This window comes from Podarcis bocagei, assembly GCF_964188305.1.
Source record: "Podarcis bocagei genome assembly, chromosome: 10".
NCBI classification, from domain to species: Eukaryota; Metazoa; Chordata; class Lepidosauria; order Squamata; family Lacertidae; genus Podarcis; species Podarcis bocagei.
This window is the reverse complement of record NC_138135.1, coordinates 31,499,188-31,518,072: the sequence shown is the minus strand read 5'-3', so window position 1 is coordinate 31,518,072 and position 18,885 is coordinate 31,499,188. Positions and strand designations below refer to the sequence as shown.

At 47.0% G+C, this 18,885-nt stretch overlaps 1 protein-coding gene across 4 annotated transcripts in view; it reads left to right on the top strand.

The window, feature by feature from the left end:
* Positions 1-15,616, top strand: part of ELFN2 (extracellular leucine rich repeat and fibronectin type III domain containing 2) — a 143,049-nt gene extending 127,433 nt beyond the window's left edge. For all 4 annotated transcript variants that reach the window (XM_081211102.1, XM_081211103.1, XM_081211104.1 and 1 more), the window contains one exon: positions 2,383-15,616. In XM_081211102.1, coding sequence (XP_081067228.1) covers positions 2,992-5,400 — 2,409 coding nt within the window. In that variant the 5' untranslated portion in view covers positions 2,383-2,991 and the 3' untranslated portion in view covers positions 5,401-15,616. The remainder of the gene's footprint in view (positions 1-2,382) is intronic.
* The last annotated feature ends 3,269 nt before the right edge of the window (positions 15,617-18,885 follow it).

Here is an 18,885-nt window from a genome sequence, read left to right as displayed (position 1 = left end):
ACTTGACGCGTGACTGAATTTGAAGCAAGAAAAGCTCCACCAATCTGCAACTGATAATGATACTTGTTTACCAGCAATGAAGTCTAAGGCTGCAATGCTATATACCCACTTACCTGGGAATGAGCCCCATTGAACTCTGTGAGACTTGCTTCAGAATAGACACGGATAGAACTGTGCTGTGAAAACCATCAATCAGGACTTTATCCCTCACAGCCTTTTGGCAGAGGTATCGGGTTTTTCTGTTTAATGTGTAAATTAGGGAAAGGGAAGATTAGTTATTTAGCAAGATCATGGTTGCCAGATCAAAGTGTCCAAATAAAAATGTGACTATAACAGAAATCTGTAAGTTGATGCACAGTCAGAAGAAAGCAAAGAAAGGTTCTCCTTTCATAACTCTGTATAATGTGGGTTCAGTTCATGAAATTGACTGGCCATAGGTGTAGGTCGGTCACAGAGCAAAGAAATTCTTTGGATAATGTTCAATTAGTTTTTGGAACTCAGTGCCACAAGAAATGGATATAGCTGTTGGGTTCAAGGGCTGTAAAAGAGGGTTAGATAGATTATTGGAGGAGGAGAAGGAGGAGGAGGGGGAGAATTATATTAATGACTGTTAGCTAAGATGGCTAAATGAAACTTGAAAGTTCAGATTCAGTGTGAAAATGAATGCCAGTTGCTTGTGGATAAGCATGGCCTTCACAACTTCCTGGACTTCCTGGAAGCAGCTGGTTAGCCAGTGTGATAAACAGGAAACAAGAAGCTAAACTAGATTGGGCAGCCAACAGCAGCTTTTGGTGGACTTCAGCTCCCATCAGCCGCAGTCAGCATGGCTGATGGGCACGGATGATGGGAGTTGGAAGGTGCCATGTTGGTTATCCCTGAACTAGTTAGACCTTTAAATTGACCCAGAATGACCCTCCGTATGTTTAAATGTCAATAGGAATCTTGCTTCCAATGTCAGTGGAACCAGAAGAAAGAAATAAAGGAGCTGTACTAACGTAACTTAAATTCTGAACTTTGAGAAGCTAAATTCTGCTGTCTGGTCCAATTATGCAAGGTGGCACATTTCTGCTGGGAATGGCAAAGCAGCAAGGGCTATTCAGGTCACTGAAGCTTCACACGCTCTCTGACCACTGGGAATTCTCCTGCTTCTTAGGTTTCACCAGGCATCGCTTTTGCAATTTCAAGCCTACCTCGGGTAACAGACGCTTCAGGTTACAGACTCCACTAACCCAGAAATAGTACCTCGGGTTAAGAACTTTGCTTCAGGATGAGAACAGAAATCTCGCGGCGGTGGCCTGGCAGCAGCGGGAGGCCCCATTAGCTTAAAGTGGTACCTCAGGTTAAGAACAGTTTCAGGTTAAGAATGGACCTCCAGAACGAATTAAGTTCTTAACCTCAGGTACCACTGTATTGTTGAGGACCAGAAACTTGGCATTTTGAAAGGGGGACAACGTTGAGATTCTCAGCTTGCCGTACTGCACCCCGCTACAAATTCCACACTGCCAAGGCCCGACCATTCACCAAATAGCAAAAAATACACACCGCTCTGGGGCTAAGGGATGTGGAAGCACTTCAGTAAACTCAGATGTGTAAAGAAGAAACCCGTTAATCACCACATCTTGATTCCAAAAGGGAGATTCGACCTCCTAAGGACTGCTAGCTATGTGTGCTGTTGACACATCTCCCTATTCCTCAGCATGCATTGAGCCCAGCTGTGACCATCACAGCTGTACAGTTTTCTCCGCCAATTAAAGGTGCTCCCCCCCTGCACTCACCCAGACTATATTACCCCCCCTCAAAAAAAAAAATCTCTGCTAAGGCGAGAGAATTATTTTCGGAACAAGAGCAGTTATACAACAAATGAATTATTTATCTTTTTTGCATCAAGGAAGAGAAAAGCATTTAGTTAGGACCCTTATTTATTTATCTTGAGTGTGTGCGCGTATGTGTGCACACAACACAGAGAGAGAGAAATTGTTTTTACAGGGACAGCTGAAAATCCCCATTGAAGGGAGGGGTATGTTAAGCTGAACGAAACACAGCTGTACATCCTCCCCCCCTCCACTTCGTTGTCCCCATCTTCCACTTTCTCCGCTCCCCCTCCTCACAAGGCTCTGATTTTTGTTACATAACAGAACCCAAGTACCCTTCTGGCTATCACTGATATACAAGATTATGTTACAAGGGCTCCCTTCGCCAAAGCTTATCGACATAGCAAGCGATGCTAATCCAGCACATACGCCCCCCTTTCTTCCATCCTCATTGCTCTGCGCTCAGCTTCTCCCCATCCCTGTGAAACTAACAAACCTAGCTGTCTTTTTTCATATTTCAAAGCCCCCCTAATTGATGCCTCTTCTTGTCTCTTGTGTGTTTCCTTTCCAGATTTCAGCGACAGATGGATCCCTCTCTCCCTCCCTCCCTTTTTGCCTCCATCTCCTTCTCCCCCCTCCCTACGTTCTCCTCCTCTCCCTACATTTTTTGTTTGTTTGTTTTCAACACGTTTGATCTGAAGTTCTGAAGCATCTCGGAGGGGACCCACGAGAGGAGGCGGAGGCGGAAGCTGCACCCAAGGAGTGTCAGCGACACCAAGGCGGCGCTGCCTTGTTCTCCCACCAATTGCATCATGGTGTTGTTCAGGGGAGGCTGTGGAGGAGTCACACAAAGAAGATTTGTTGCTGAACGTTTCATTTCTGTTTGGCTTTGAGAAGAAGCACAAATATATATAGAGAGAGAGATAGCTATCTTTCCCCTCCAAGTACAACTTTCACTCTGATTGACGACCACAGCTAGTCAGTGTTGTCACTGTGTGTGAAACTGGGCACATATGACAATGGTGGCGTCCAACAGAACTGGGGTGCTCATGTCCTTTGATTGCTAAGCTCCGAGGGCATCAAGTCGCCCTCTTGAAGTCTCCTTTTCAATTCTGTTGTTGTTGTTCTTGTTGTTGCTGGGTTTGCCTCTTTTAGCCTAAAGGGGGCACTGTAGCCCAACATGCTCCGTCTGGGATTCTGGGTGGCTACCCTGCTCTGCATTTTTGCCCCCAGCAGTGTCTGGAGCGACTGCTGGCTGATCGAAGGAGACAAAGGTTATGTCTGGCTCGCTATCTGCAGCCAGAACCAGCCTCCGTACGAGACCATTCCCCAGCACATCAACAGCACTGTGCATGACCTGCGGCTGAATGAGAACAAGCTCAAAGTGGTGCTCTACTCCTCCCTCAACCGCTTTGGTAACTTGACGGACCTCAACCTGACGAAGAACGAGATCTCCTACATCGAGGATGGAGCCTTCATGGGGCAGTCCAACCTGCAGGTGCTGCAGCTGGGCTACAACAAGCTCACCAACCTGACGGAGAGCATGCTGCGCGGCATGGGCCGTCTCCAGTTCCTCTTTGTGCAGCACAACCTGATCGAGGTGGTCACCCCCACAGCCTTCAACGAATGCCCCAGCCTCATCAGCATCGACCTGTCCTCCAATCGCCTCAGCCGCCTGGAGGGAAGCACCTTCACCAGCCTCAGCAACCTGATGGTTTGCGAACTGGCTGGGAACCCCTTCAATTGCGACTGCAACCTCTATGGTTTCCTCATGTGGCTGGTGGCCTTCAACAATGTTACCAAAAACTATGACCGCCTGCAGTGTGAGACTCCCCGGGAGTTTGCCGGCTACCCACTTCTCATGCCTCGGCCACACCACAGCCGCAATGCCATCACCATCTTCAAGTCAATGTGTGGGGATGGCAATTACCCCTTGATCTCCAGGATCAACCCCACACCATACATCCCAGATTCTCAGAGGGAGGAGGACAATGCTGAGAACTCAGGCATCAGCCCAGACTTCCTCTCAGTAGAGCCTCCAGCGTCTTCCACCACGGATTCCTCCTACATCCCCAGCATCAAGCTCCAGCAGGTGACTATCACCTCAGCTGCCTTGGTGGTGACCATCCCATTCCCCTTCAGCAAGATGTACGTGCTGGTCCAGTACAATAACAGCTACATCTCTGATGTAATGACCCTGAAGAAGAAGAAGGAAGTTGTCACTCTCACCCACCTGAAGGCTCACACAGACTATACCTTTTGTGTGGCTTCCATACGCAACTCCAAGCGCTATAACCACACCTGCCTCTCCTTTGCCACCAGGAGCAAAGGGAGAGAGGAACCCATGGCCAACACATCCACCACTACCCATTACATCATGACTATCTTAGGTTGTCTTTTTGGAATGGTTATTATCCTTGGCATCGTTTATTATTGCCTGAGGAAGCGTAGGATGCAAGAGGAGAAGCAAAAGTCCCTCAACGTCAAGAAAACAATTTTGGAGATGCGTTATGGCTCAGATATTGATACCAGCTCAATTGTACATCCGTCACAGAAGTTGGGGGAGCCGCCTGTCATCCCTGTCTCACGGATGTCCTCTCTTCCATCCATGATTGGGGAGAAGATGCCCTCATCCAAATCCATGGAGGCTGGCATGGATACTCCCAAGGTCACCACCAAGGGCAATTACATTGAGGTTCGGACAGGTGGTGGGGATGGGCTGGACAGGTCACAGCGGGATGATGACCTGCATGAACTGGACAATGGGCAAGGTTCAGCCGCCGAAATCTCAACAATTGCCAAGGAAGTGGACAAGGTGAACCAGATAATCAACAATTGCATTGATGCCCTCAAGCTGGACACAGCCTCTTTCTTGGGGGGAGGGGGTGGTGTTGACTCTGACATGGCTTTTGAATGCCAGTCCATACCAGCCGGTTCCTCTGTTGGGCTGGAGAGGCCAAGCTTCCTCTCACCACCCTACAAGGAGAGCTCCCACCATCCCCTGCAGCGTCAGCTCAGTGCAGATGCTGCGGTGACCAGGAAAACCTGCAGCGTCTCCTCCAGCGGCTCCATCAAGAGTGCCAAGGTCTTCAGCCTTGATGTACCTGACCATCCACCTTTGAGTAAGGCAGACTCCAAGTACATTGAGAAAGGAAGCCCACTCAACAGCCCCTTGGATCGTCTTCCCCTCGTGTCCCCAGGTGCCATCCACCACCTGGAGGTGAAACCATCCTACCACTGCAGTGAACACCGGCATTCCTTCCCAGCTCTCTACTATGAGGAGAGCGGCGATACCTTAAGTCAGAGGGTGTCCTTCCTTAAGCCGCTCTCCCGGTCCAAGCGGGACTCCACATATTCTCAGCTCTCGCCTAGACATTACTTCTCGGGCTATTCCTCCAGCCCAGAGTACTCCTCAGAGAGCACCCATAAGATCTGGGAGCGTTTCCGGCCTTACAAGAAGCACCACCGGGAGGAGGTTTACATGGCGGCCGGCCACGCCCTGCGGAAGAAGGTCCAGTTTGCCAAGGACGAAGACCTGCACGATATCTTGGATTACTGGAAAGGTGTCTCTGCTCAGCAGAAGTTGTGACTCTCTCATTAAAAGAAAGAAAATCAACACACACACACATACACAAATTAACCCACCTGACTGTGAAAAACAAAAACAAAACAAAACCCCGATAAAAGAAACTGAAAACCATTTCTTAAAAGTTTACAAAAATGAACAGGAAAAAAGGCCCGTGTAAAATGAATTGTCTCTACTGTGTTATGGGGACCACTGTTAACTCCTTCGGGTTGGTGGGGAGGAGATACTTGCTTTTGTACTGAGGTAAAAAGAAGGGGGTGACTGTTAAGGGAGATACTGGGCTGGTATGTAGCAGAAGTGGCAAAGGAAGGATGCTAATCAGGCATAGGCTAAGACAGCCCACATGATTTTCTGTTCCAGTTTGCTATTTTGTTCCAGAAAGAGAGGATTTTGCTCATTCCCCAGACAAAAGGGGGGTCAGGGAAGGGCTGATGCCTCCTCATCCTTCCCTTCCCTATACTTAAAGGGGCTCTGAAAAGGTTGCCTTAGTGCAGCCTCCCCAACCTGGTACCCCTCATAGGCTTTGCACTACGTCTCTTACCAGACCCAGCCGGCATGGCTGTGGTGCCAAAGGCTGATGGGAATTGCAGCCCAAAACATCTGGAGAGCACCAGCTTGGCAAAGGCTGCCCTAGTGCATGGGGGGCACTTTCCTGTGAGTGGATCTCCCATAGCCGGGGAAACATTTCAGCAACCCAGCCATGCGGACGAGGGCCAGTTGTGTGAGTGCCGGATGTGAGATTAGCAGCCTGCAGAGAGTACGAGTGCCAGTCTTATGGGAATGACCCAGGTGGGCAACCTCTGCTGATGTGGTTGGGTCATTTAACGTTAACCTCAGCTGTGTTGGCACAGCTTGTTGAAAAGTGGTCCCCATTGTTTCAAGGGCCTCAGAGTCCAGATGAAGACATGGTGTAATACGAATGTCCTCTCTGTGCTCAGAGAGGTTTTCTCAGACTGCTGCCCTGCTCCCACCTCCTCCATATATCCTTATCTGCACAAGGACAGGAGCAAAGAGCCAAAAGGGAGGCTTTCTTGACATGTCCTCACCTGCCCATGAACCTTGTGTGGTGTAGGCTGCCACAAGATGGCTTGGCTTCCTCCACTCTGGAAGGGGGCTGGGAGATGGAGCATCAGTAGTAGGGTCTCCTCCATACCTTTCCTCATTTGTTAGGAAGAAAGAGCATTAGCTCACAAGGTGCCTCCCTGCACCTCGGTGGGCTGTTCAGTTGTCTTCCAAGAGGAGAGGGTGATTGTGCTGCCTGACACAAGGAAAGAGAATTGCCAAGGGAAGGAGGGCAGCATCTGCAACCCCTCTATGATCTCAAGGAACCCTGACCCCGGATATGCTTGGCTTAGGGAACAGCACACAACTCCATCCCAGAATACGTTGGGCACCCTGTGGAGCAGAGTCTCATGACAGACCGACAGATGGGCTCTCATCCACTGCTCCTTACACTGAAAGAATGCCTGTGATCAGCTATGAGGTCCTTGGTGGGCAAGGCAAATCTCAAATAGGCTTCCATTGCACCTCACTGCCAGAACTTGACCTTAAGGTGGGATAGAGGAAGGGAATCAATCTAACACACTGATGGCTGGATATACACACTACACTGCAGTGGTAGCTAGCATAGTGCCCTCCAGATGTTGGGACCGCAGCTCCCACCATGCCTGGACATTGCACATCCTGGCTGGGGCAGATGGGAGTTGCAGTTCAACTGCAGTTCTGGAGGCCACCACATTGGCTGTCCTTGCAGCGTAGGAAGCTGTTACGACGGAACACTGGATGGGAGCAGAGAGGGTTAAAGAAGGCCTAAAGGCAAGGTGCTTATTCAAGGTGTATAAAGGGTCAGATCAGAATAGGAAAGCATAGGCATCCATCAGTTAAACTGGTGGGCAGGCCAGTCTCAACCACTGACCTGCCACCATGCTGCCATCACCCGTTCTTCATGCCCATTGAATAGAACAGAATATCTTTTATTGAATTAGTATTTAGGCTATAGCAGCGCGAAGTAAGATGACAAAAATTTAAGCCCAGCAACAAAATTTTCATAAACTTATAGACTGTGGTGGGGGCAGGGTGGGGAGCCACTCTTGAAGGAATTATACCCTTGAATGAAGATAATATCAGAGATTGCTACTTAGATCCTATTGCTTCCTTGCAGATGCAGCTGTCCTACTTCTGACCACCTTTTTCCCCTGGGAAAGAGTGCCAGTGGCCAATGGGAACAGCAGAGAAGGCAATGGTCAATGGACGCAAAGAGGCACAGGCTGAGTGCACTGCTTGGAGTTATTCAGCAGCTCCGATGTGGCCTCAAGCTGCCATGGAGACAAGGGATTGTTTAATCAAGGAGAGCTGGTATAGAATAGGAAGCAAGCATAAGATACCTTGGTAGCACCCCTGCACGTTATAGGTAATTTGCTAAATCTAAGTAGCAGAGCCACTCTATGAAGGCTGTGTTCTATAGAGGTGGTGATAGGGGATGTTTTATCAGTTCTAGTGCCAAGCATAAAGCGTCTCTGCCTTCCGGAACGTTTCCACTCCCTCTTGCCCTCCCTGCCTTGCTATGTCTTATTACACCACTTGATAAGGCGTACCTTCCCTCTGCTCACCACCATGAAGTTTCCTCACATCTCTACCTTGCAGCAAAGCGCCATAGCTTATAGCCCCCCACTACCTGCCTGCATCAGAACACACCAACAAAGCACAAGTTACTTCAGCCAGGGAATCTCCCAGCAATTCCTTTTCAGTGATGGAGCCCCCCCAAGCAAGGAGTTTTTTCAGGAGCCATCACTGGGGCAAATGCCTCTTCCCAAGATCTTCTCTTGGCAGTGTTGTTCCATTAGTAGAGCTGGCCCAAAGGAGTCCTGGATTCTAGTTCCCAAGCACCAAACTAGAGTCCTTTCTCCAATGCAAGAAAAGAAGTGTCACTTCCCCCAACAGGGACCCCAGATGTAGACACTCAAGGCAAGCTTGGCCTTGCAGAGCCAGGGCTAATCTCTCTGCATCTTGCAGTATTTCTTCTTCCCGATTGTCTGCCTGCAGCCAACAGCAGCAGGAATAACAATGTAAAGCTGAATTTAAAAAATGTCTGATCTAGCAAACTAAGAGGCAAGCAGCCAAGTGTATTTTGAAGTGGCTGGGTAAGTGGGCTCTGTGGTTAGAGTTCTTGTGGCAGTTGTAATTGAATGGTCAGTGCTTACTGGGTTGCTGTGGGGAGAATTCTTACCTCGCCTCCACCTCTGATACATGCTGTGCTTCACACGGCAATTGTAGGAGGACCCTTCTCTTACCTGAGCAATAGTGTGGATAGCAAAAGCAGTCTGGGCTGGTAGTGCCATCCAGTGATTGGCGTGTTAAATCTCAGGGATTTGTTTACCATGGAAACAAGTGGAGGGGGCCGAGATCCTGGAGATACATTCTTGGTAGGAACTGAATAGAGATGAGATCTTTGCTGATTGATCCAACAGAGCTTCTCCTCCATCACCCTAAGAGATGCATGCTTTTGGGTGATAACAGGGAGGAATTCCAAGACAAATCCCAGGAGTAAACACTTGTTTGGGATTTGGAGACAATCTGTCTCACTCCCAGAGAGGATATGGAGGTTGATCCCTATCTGAGGAGTAGATCCTTCTTAAAATTCCAGGGGACAAGTCTGAAATATTTCCTTTACAAGATCTGGCCAGGAGCCCTCAGGAGAAATATTGGGGGCACGCTCACTGTGAGTATCTTCCCCAGTGAGAGAATCCTGAAGAAAGCCTAAGGAAAAGAATGACAATTGTTTGAATATTACTGAGGGAGATGGGCATAACATCCAGTGGGGGTTCTGGTGGGAGGGGGGCAAAGTGCATTCCTGCTGAGTCCCAGTGGATTCATGAATGAAACCCCCGACTTCTTGCAGAATCCCTTTTGCATGCTGGCATGTTTCCTGTGTTGTGGGAAGTTTTGCAGTGCTTTGATCCTAGGCAGATATTAACAGCAGGACCAAATACAGTTTTTGACTCCCCTAAAGCACTCGGTCTGAGTAAAGGGTGTAGGGGGCGTCCTGAATAGCACACCCTTATGGTGCTTGAAACAATGAGGGAGGTGTGAGTTTGTTGGCAGGAGAGGAGATGTTTCAGCGTGATTCAAAAGTGGTGATGGTTGTGTGTGCTGGACTTGTTGAGGAACTGGAACATTCGGCCAGGTAGAGCCATCAACCATCATATACGAGGAAGTGTTGCTGGATCATTCTGGTGTCATAGGATCACCCAAATCCATCTAGGACAGGATACCTGTGCCATTTAATATGTGTGGAGATGGGAGAAATTTGGCAGTTTCTCCCACACTCATGCTGCAGTGGTGGCAGAAACTGCACCAGCCAAAATTCTCCCATATTATGTTGCTATTAAAAGGTACACCAAAGCCACCCCAGATAGATTTTCACAACCCTAGGGAAATGAGATAACTTGCCTTCTGACTCGGAATCAGGGTAAAAGGCAGCGAGGGTGGAAGGAAGGTGCAAACAAACCCTGTTTCCCACTTCCTCTGCTTCACCCCAGCCTCCCCATCCCATAATCTCTTATTGTGGAGCAGGTTGCGATGAAATCATACATAAGAGGCTGTGTGCTGTGTGTTGCCATTGATCTCAATTTCCTCCATCTCTCTGAAAAGGGAAAAGGAAAAAAAAGGATTCAGATTAGATCATAGGTGGTGGTGGGTACATAGCAAGCCCAGGATCTTCCAGAGCTGATGGAGGACAGAACTGTTCCAACAGGCTAGGAGTGGAGAGGGGTGGCAAAGGGAGAGGAAGGCTTGCTCTAACTCTCTGACCAACCCTTTCCCTGCTGCTAGATGAGACTCTGAACAACCACAGAGTACATGCACACAGTCCGAAAAGAGGAGATTTAAGCGTTATATTTGCATGATGATTTTAACTGTATTTTTCTGAGCAAAAACATCTTTTGTGTATGTGCTGGTTTGTCGAGACTAAACCTAACCATGCTCCTTTGCTCCTTCCTCCCACTTTGCCTCCAAATTCCCCATATGCCCTTGACCGCCATTGTGATTTGACAACTTTGGGAGGGAGTGGATTCCAAAGATGACCCAAACCAGGTGCCACCAGCAACCCCAACTTCCAATGCAGTCCACCCCTACAGGCAGACTGCCCCTTTGCAAGCATCTGGCTTTGGCCTCAATGACTTTCTGAGGCCAAAATGATGGCACCAAATCTTCAACATGGGCTCATCCTGTGGTAGTCATTTACCCTCATGAGTCTTGATTTCCTAGAAACACTTGAGAAGTGAGGGCAGCCAGGTCAAGGGAAATCCCAATCCTTGGCCAAACATCTGTTGCTAGGGTCATCCCAGCACAGAACCAGAACCTTTAGCTTTAAGGGCACCTTAATTGGGAATTTGCAGGCCTCGTCCAAAGCAGTGGGGGGGTGTGGGGGTGTGTCTCCCCTTGACTCCAGTAGGTTCTGGTGATGAAGCTTCCTCAACTGTTTGCGGTGACTGAGTAACGAAGCCACTGTGTAGCTCACATAATGATCTTGATCTCCGCCTCTTTGTGGTGGAGAAATGCACTAAAGGAGCCTCCCCAGAGTGAGCTGATCATTCTTGCCTTGGAGTCCTGAAATACCTGGGGCGCATTCAAGAAGAAACCGGACACTTTTAGCCTAGAAAATTCTTGCTTTGTTTTCTTTGCTGGGCTTGGACAGCCATCAAGTGATGGAGACCTTGCTTAGACTGCTGGGAGGAAGAGAAGGCCAGAGTTGGATTCGTACTCCCCTCTGAAAGGGACTCCGGTTACTTCAGTGGTAGAGAAGAACCTAAAACTGACAGTGGACCAGATTCTTCCCAAAGTGGCACTTCAGAAGGAAGGACACCTGTTCCACATGGGAGGGGTACAGCCCATCCTCCTGTGACTGAGTTGGAAGAAAAAGATAAGAATCTGGAGTGTATTGCACACCCTCTAGAAATGACTCAGGAGAAATCTCCTAGGAGGATCAGGAGTACAAGGGCAAAGTGGGCTTTTTACAGCACCTACAACCTGTGAAAAAGACACTGTGCTGTGATTTTGATCTCATTGGAAGATGCTACAGGCACCGCCTCTGCAAATACTGCAGTGCCACCCCGACTTCATTCTTTGCTATCTTGCCTCCTGTGCCAGATAATTTCTCCTGAGGTGGGCTTGAAATATTCATGAACGACAAATGGAAATTTATGTCAAGGAATCTTGGCTGAGGTGGTGTCGATGTGTTTGCAATGCTAATCAGCCCCAATACTTAACTAGAGGCTCTTGGAGGCCAGATGAGGGTGGGGAGAGGTAATAGGAAAAGGGACCCCCAAAAGGAGGGTGATGATATGTGGTGAGGGAGAGTGAGAGGGGTGGTGACAGAAGATCATGGCAATAGAACTGGAAAAGAGGCATAAGAAAGCCAAGATTGTGGGACAGGAATCAAGAGGCAGAAACTTGGACTAACAAGAGGAGGAAATATCTTCTTTGGGACTGTTAGTACTGCTGCTCCACAAAACCAGCATAAGGTGCCTTTTTCTGGCTATCAGCACTCTGAGCTGCCCAGTACAGTGATTGGAAAAAGCTTGTTGAGGATACTCAAGACAGGTGGATGGGGTCACTTGGAAAAGTTGCAAAAAAGAAAAGTCAAAAGCACAGCCTTATTTAAATGTAATGGTTACCATCCAGTATACCAGCCTGTTAGGAGACTGGAGATCTTGTATCGTGAACGTGCCTGTTTAAGAATCTGCTATAGACAAGTGACCCTGGGCTAGTTTGAAGCTTTGATTTTCATCCTAAGCTTCCCTGAGGATTGCACAGAAGTTCTTTGTCTTTTCATCAAACTACTTTGTTCCAGCTCCTCTCCTGCCAGGCCAAATACAAACACAGGATGAAACTTGAGATAGTTTTGCCCTACCTTATGCATGAAAAGTTGTCGCACAAGTTTTGGGGAAGGTCAGATATGAAGAAATACCAGTTTCACTCAGCCTCTGGGAAGCCAACACTATAGAAAGATTTGGGGTTGACAGGGAAACACAGAAGTTGGGGGGACAGCGAGGGACACCTGAGAAATGGAGGGTAAATAATGCAGAAACAGTGATAATTAGAACTTGCAAGGCCACAATGGATCACTGTGGTCATTTGGGCTATTTTACTAGATCAGGGCAGAGACATGTGGATGAGCTCCCCCAAGCATGTATTGGATTAACTCCCACCCCCCGAAAAAAATGAAAAGCTTAGATCATTTCTCCAAGCCAAGAGCTTAGAAAAATCTCAAACCCTACAAATTGTTGCAGTCCTCTAAAGTTTTCCCCAGCAGCAGCAGCCATTGCAGCCAAGAAATGGAGCTTTCCATTTCTGTCACCCTTTTCCCACTGCAGTTGCAGCAACTCTTGGGAGAACCACATCTTCCATGGCCTTCCGAGTTTTTGCATCTTGTTACACTGCTAATCACATCAGTGCAACAGAAGGGAGAAGGGGGAAATATTCCCTCCAGTCATCTTACTTTCTCCTGTCCCTGGCTCTAGAAAGGTAAATGAAAGGAAGAGTGGAATGGTTTGAGAAAACTGGGACAAGCAGAGAGGGCATTAAGTAACTATGAGAGATAGCATTGATGGGAGCGGGGAGGCTAGGAATTCTTCTGCGGCTCAGGTTTTAATCTGAGCCAGAGAAGATGTGATTCAGGGGCCATAAAACTCACCTCTCCTTTGAGATGGATTTTGATGAGCCTTCCAAAATCTGATTGTGATCCTATGTTTGGAGACTTTCACTGGCATCCCTACTACCAATTCTCCATAGAAATTACTATATCTATTCCAGAAAAAAAGTGATAAGAAAAAATAGGAGAGGAGGTTGTAGGATATAAAAGGAGGGGATCATGAAGAAAGAGTGACATAGTGGTGAAAATGAAGAGGAAAAACGTGTATCTTAGAATATATAAAATGACTAGAAAGAAGGGCTGATTGTCCAGACAGTGGGGCATGGAGGTTCTGGTTCAGAGCATTGGATCTCTGTAAGTGCTGATCTGTGTACTGAACCCTGCATGATACGATGGCAAATCAATGCATGTTCCAAGAGTCCTTGTAGGACAGCAGTGGGGAACCTTTTGCCCAGAGGTGGGGCAATGAATGCAGTCCTCCAGGCCCCCATCTCTCTGACCCACAGAACTGTTCCATGGGCCACATATACACTTGCTTATTTTTAATATAGTTGCTTACATTTATATTCCACCAATGTACATGTGGTCTCCTGGAAATCAGACCCAGACCTCCTTAGCTTCAGGAAGGTGGGGGCCTCATGTGCCTTCAGACCATGGCCAGCCCATACCCCTCCCCCAACACCAACCCTGCTCCATTCCTTCCTCAAGTGCTTTTCCCTGCCTGAACTGTGTCCTTGGAGTGTGGCCAGCACATTTTGCTTGCCTGGATGTAGAGGTTTGGATATTTGTTGAAACCACCGGTTTTTGCAGAGCTGGAATGAGCCAACTCTACAAAGGTAAGAGTCACGTCTGTTGCTTCACCAACTTTTGCATTGGGTCCTGTCCTCGCTGACATATGGTCCCACCCCAGAAGGTTTCCCATGCGGGAATAAGTCCCTCACCCAATAAAGCCTCCTAGCCCTGGCTATAGTAGAACATTGTAAAGCAGGGCAGCCTTCTTGCCCTCTGCTGCTGAAGTGTCCAGTGGGAAGTCCTCATTTGATAAGACCTCCATTGGAAAACTGGGCAAGAACATAGTGCAGTGTTGGGGGAAAATGAGGTGATGGAGGAGGAGACCAGGAACGAAAGCAGACAGGATTAGGAAATTTTATGAGGTGGAGATGGAGAGAAGAATGGAGCAAGTTGGAGGATAAATGATTTGTGGGATCCAGTTACCAGTTCTTGGAATCCAGAGCCTAATTCTATATACTCTCATTAAGCATAATCTCATCAGTTGACATACTAGCTAAACTAGACATTGCAAGATGCAACCAAGTGCATAGTATACAAGACAATATGCCAAGATGAGCATTCCATGAACTAAGCACCAGAAATCCCAACTCAGCCAAATCTCATGGAGAAGAATGCAGCCACAGAAGGACATCAAGAGCTGCTTAATGAGCTCCATCTTCCTTGCCCTGAGCATATGAAAGGACCAGCAAAGATAGCATGTGGAAAGCCCATTTATCAGATGGGGGGGATCCCTTTTTAAGTGGCGGCCATCACCCACCGCTCAACAGCCATGACACTGCGCACAGACGAAAGTGCAACCCTTCCAGGATCAGGGACAACAGCCTCCCTAGAGTCACGGTGTATAAACTACAACACTGGGAAGTTGTTCTTTAATGAATCTCACTGTGAAATGTTTTGTACTGAGCTTTTGTTTTATTTGGGTTTTTTTGTGGGCTTTGAGGAAACTTTCATCCCCCACCATGCTCTTTTAACATTCCTGCTTTTTTGGTACTTTGTGGAGATCAACTCCGCGAAGCAGATCTTAAACCACCTTGGGGATCTCTTCATCGATGTTCCTTTTTGCTGTGAACTGGAATAAAACATCTACCCCTTTCTGTCTACTGTATCTTGTTCAGGAAGATTTAACTCCATATACTTCAGGGCAGGAAAACCACAGTGGAAGACGACTGCAAATGGAAGGTCCTTCCTCCCAGATACACACATATCCTTTCCATCCTCTGGAGGGATGAATTTCCTTAGATCCTTGCCTGCCCCCCCACCTCCATTCTTGGCCTTTGATTCCAATATGAGGCCTTGCTTTCAGGTGACTCCTACACTCCCAATCCATACTACAACATGAGGAGAGGGAGCCAGTTGTAAGAGGGGTGGAATCCCTGCATAGCCCTGCCACCCACAAGCACAGAATTGGGGTACAAGAGCAGGGGGGTAGTGCCCCCTCTCCTCCCAGTCTCCCCCTGAAGTCCCACTTCTGCTCCCCTGCCCCTTGAATGTAATACACAATTGGAGGCATCTGCTGGTTTGGGTCCTCACCAGCCATTCGGGTTCCCTCCTCCTCCTGTAATGATCCTGTGAATCTTGGTTGTGTATGGAGATTTATTTTTTGAAGTTTGATTTAATTTTAGGTTTGAGTTTTATTTGATATTTCTTCCTCCCTCTCCCCCATCCTACACACGTTTTAAACTGAATGGCACGAAATTGTTTTCCTTGAATCGGAGATTCCTGTATGGAGAAAATCAATTTCTATATTTGCAATAAATTTCTTATTAAAAAAAAGAAAGAAAAGAAAAACGAGTTAAGAGTATGACTGGGACTGCTCACCTATAGTTTCTCTCCTTCCATTTGCTTCCTGAAAAAAACCAAACATTTTACAGGTGATGAAGATTCTTGTGAATGACTTCTGTGGAAAAATGTTCCTTGGTTGAAACTGTCCTGGCAGAGACAAGATAGTTATAATGGGAAGATGAACGCAAGAGAAAAGCTGCGCTGGGGTGGTGGGGCATGTGCTCAGCATCCTGGAGATATCTCATAACAAGACGACACATGCACACACCACAAAAATACACACTTTGTTTCACTACACTGTGCTATGTGAAAAAGAAAAGAAAAAGCACTTTGGTCATAGCCGAAAACAGAGTTAGGCACCCTTAAGTCCACTGACACCAATAGAGTTAAGCTTACCTAACTCTGATGAATTGTGACTTTTGTATTTTAGGTGAGAGCTGGAGAGGAGCATCTAGTGAAGGCTGGCCTTATGGTGCCTAAAGCAGAAACAACAGAATGAACCTGCACACCCAGAGACACAATTCTTTGCAAAATGGAGGGCCCCAGTCACATAAACAGTTGAAGAATCCGAGTCAAATGGGCAACTCTTCAAATACACAAAAGGGTTGTCAAATAGAAGACAGCAAAGACCCATTCTTTGCTGCCCCACAGGGGCTTAAGTTATGATCCAATGGGCTTAAGTTGCAGGAGGATATGTTTTGGTTGGGAGAAACGTCTTGATGGTAAGAGCACATCAACAATGGAAGCAATTGTTTAGTGAGGTGGTGGGCTCTCACTCTTCAAGCAGATTTCCTGATGGCAGCCATCTCTTGGGGGTGCCCTGATTCTGGATTCCTTGCATCAAGCAGCAGGTTAGAATAAATGTTCTGCAAGGTCCCCTCCAACTCTTAGTATTCCAATCTCAGAGGTAATGATGGGATGATATTATTATTATTATTATTATTATTATTATTATTATTATTATTATTATTATTATTATTATTATTATTTACACACCACCCATCTTGCTGGGTTGCCCCAGAGTGGCTGGGGCTTCCAACACATATAAAAACACATGTAATGAAATCAAAGTACAAAATCTTTACAGGTATTGCTTATTACAAAAAACTAGAACATACTTAACATTTGCTTTTCAATTTAATTTGTGACGTAGCTCACCCGGATGTCAGCCTTCTATTTTCAGGACACTACTAATGCTCACTCACTCTCTCTCTTACACACACACCCCAAGGCCCATGTGAAGTAGCACTGAAGGTCTGTATGACAATTTGGGAAGCTACGGCAGAAGAATTTCTATGTGTGCTGGATGGGTTGCCAGCTTTGCATGATATAGGAAGTGCCAAAAAAGCAGGATGCTTAATGACTTATGCATCATTTCAAACTTGTCTATTATAATGCCTGATGACTGTGCATCCTGTGGCACACAGGAAAGCAAACCAACGCTTCCTGCAACAGCCAAAAGTTATCTCAGTGAGTGAAAGACTGTTCTTCCCACCCTTTCGTTTCTATCCTGCCTCCTCAGAGAAACAAGCAAGCATCCCCAACTCCATCCCTACCCTTCCTATGGCTTTATTGACCTTTCAGGCATTGACATCAATACTGGAGACATGAATTGCTTGAGAGAAAAGGTGGCCAGGCATCCTGCTTTATAGAAGATGGCCCTCTATTTCACGGGTAGCCAACATGGTGAGCTTCAGATGTGGCTGGACTCCAGATCTCTTCATCCCATTGGCCATGTTGGCTGACGCTTGTAGGAGTTGGAGTCAAACAACTCCTGTTTTAAGGAGTCCTCTATTTGAAGGGTTATCTGGTCCAAGTCTGGTTTAAGTTAAAGGGACCCCTGACCGTCAGGTACAGTCGTGGACGACTCTGGGGTCGTGGTGCTCATCTCGCTTTACTGGCTGAGGGAGCCGGCGTACAGCTTCCGGGTCATGTGGCCAGCATGACTAAGCCGCTTCTGATGAACCAGAGCAGCACACGGAAATGCCGTCTACCTTCCCACTGGAGCGGTACCTATTTATCTACTTGCACTTTGACGTGCTTTCGAACTGCTAGGTTGGCAGGAGCAGGGACCAAGCAACAGGAGCTCACCCCGTCGCGGGGATTCGAACCGCCGACCTTCTGATCAGCAAGCCCTAGGCTCTGTGGTTTAGACTGGTTTAAGTATAAATAACTATAAAAAGGGAGTGCTGTGGTTGCCCATCAACAGTTGGGACCCAGATATTGGAGTAAGCAGGCCACCATTTCCACCCACAATGGTGAAATGTAGGGATGGGGGGGAGAGAATTCCCCTTTAAGAGTGAATTAAGTTCACTCTTAAAGGGGAGTCCACCGATTTGCACTTTCTGAAACGATGTGAGGACCAAAGTACAGCTATTCTTTTAAATTCACAATTATCTGAATTTTGCAAAGTCTTTCTAGAGTCAAGTAGTATGCATAAAAACTCATACTAGGGCAAAAAGACAATTTGGGGAGAATCTGCTTCGTTTAACTGTATATTATGGGAAATTACATACAAAGGTGTGTATTAGGAGAAATTCAAACTAAAATGATGAATTTTCAAGAAGATTTTTTTTAAAAAAAATCACAAACTGATGTGGAGGACTCTGTTTAAAACTGGAAAAAGGAGAAAACTGAAAATGACAAATTAGCCTATCCCTTGTGAGATGTGTCATATTTTTATTTTGATTATAGAAATTATTTCTAAATCTGCATCTATGGGCGTTAATAAGTCTATCCCTATAAGAAGGGAAAACTCATCAGCACTTAGCACCTGAACAGCAGACTGAGCAGGCACATAGATGCCCTCCTCATAGCATTCCCCACAGTGGTTGCCTGGTTAAGCTCTCTCTTTGCTAACCACAATCTGTAGCCATGGTGAGTTTGGCTTGCTGCCTTATGTGAACAAGACCAACGTAACTCACAGAAAACACCCAGACAATTCAGGTATCCAATGTGCCCAAATCAGCCAGCAACCATTTTATTTTGATATCGTCTGATTGCCTTTGAAAACTCTGAAACGAATACAGGATTTTGAGTGGCTTGTTGAGAGGTATTGAGCTCTCTCAACACCACCACCGCCCACCCTCAAAAGCAAGTAATTCTGCAATCCTATACACACAGCTGGGAGTGAGTGCAATTAGACACAATGAGACTTGTGTCTGAGCAGAAATGAATAAAATTGCGCTCTTCAGTCCCTCCGTTCCCTATCCTGGGCTGCCATTCAAACCACCTCCGCCATTTTGCTGCAAGATCCACTCAGT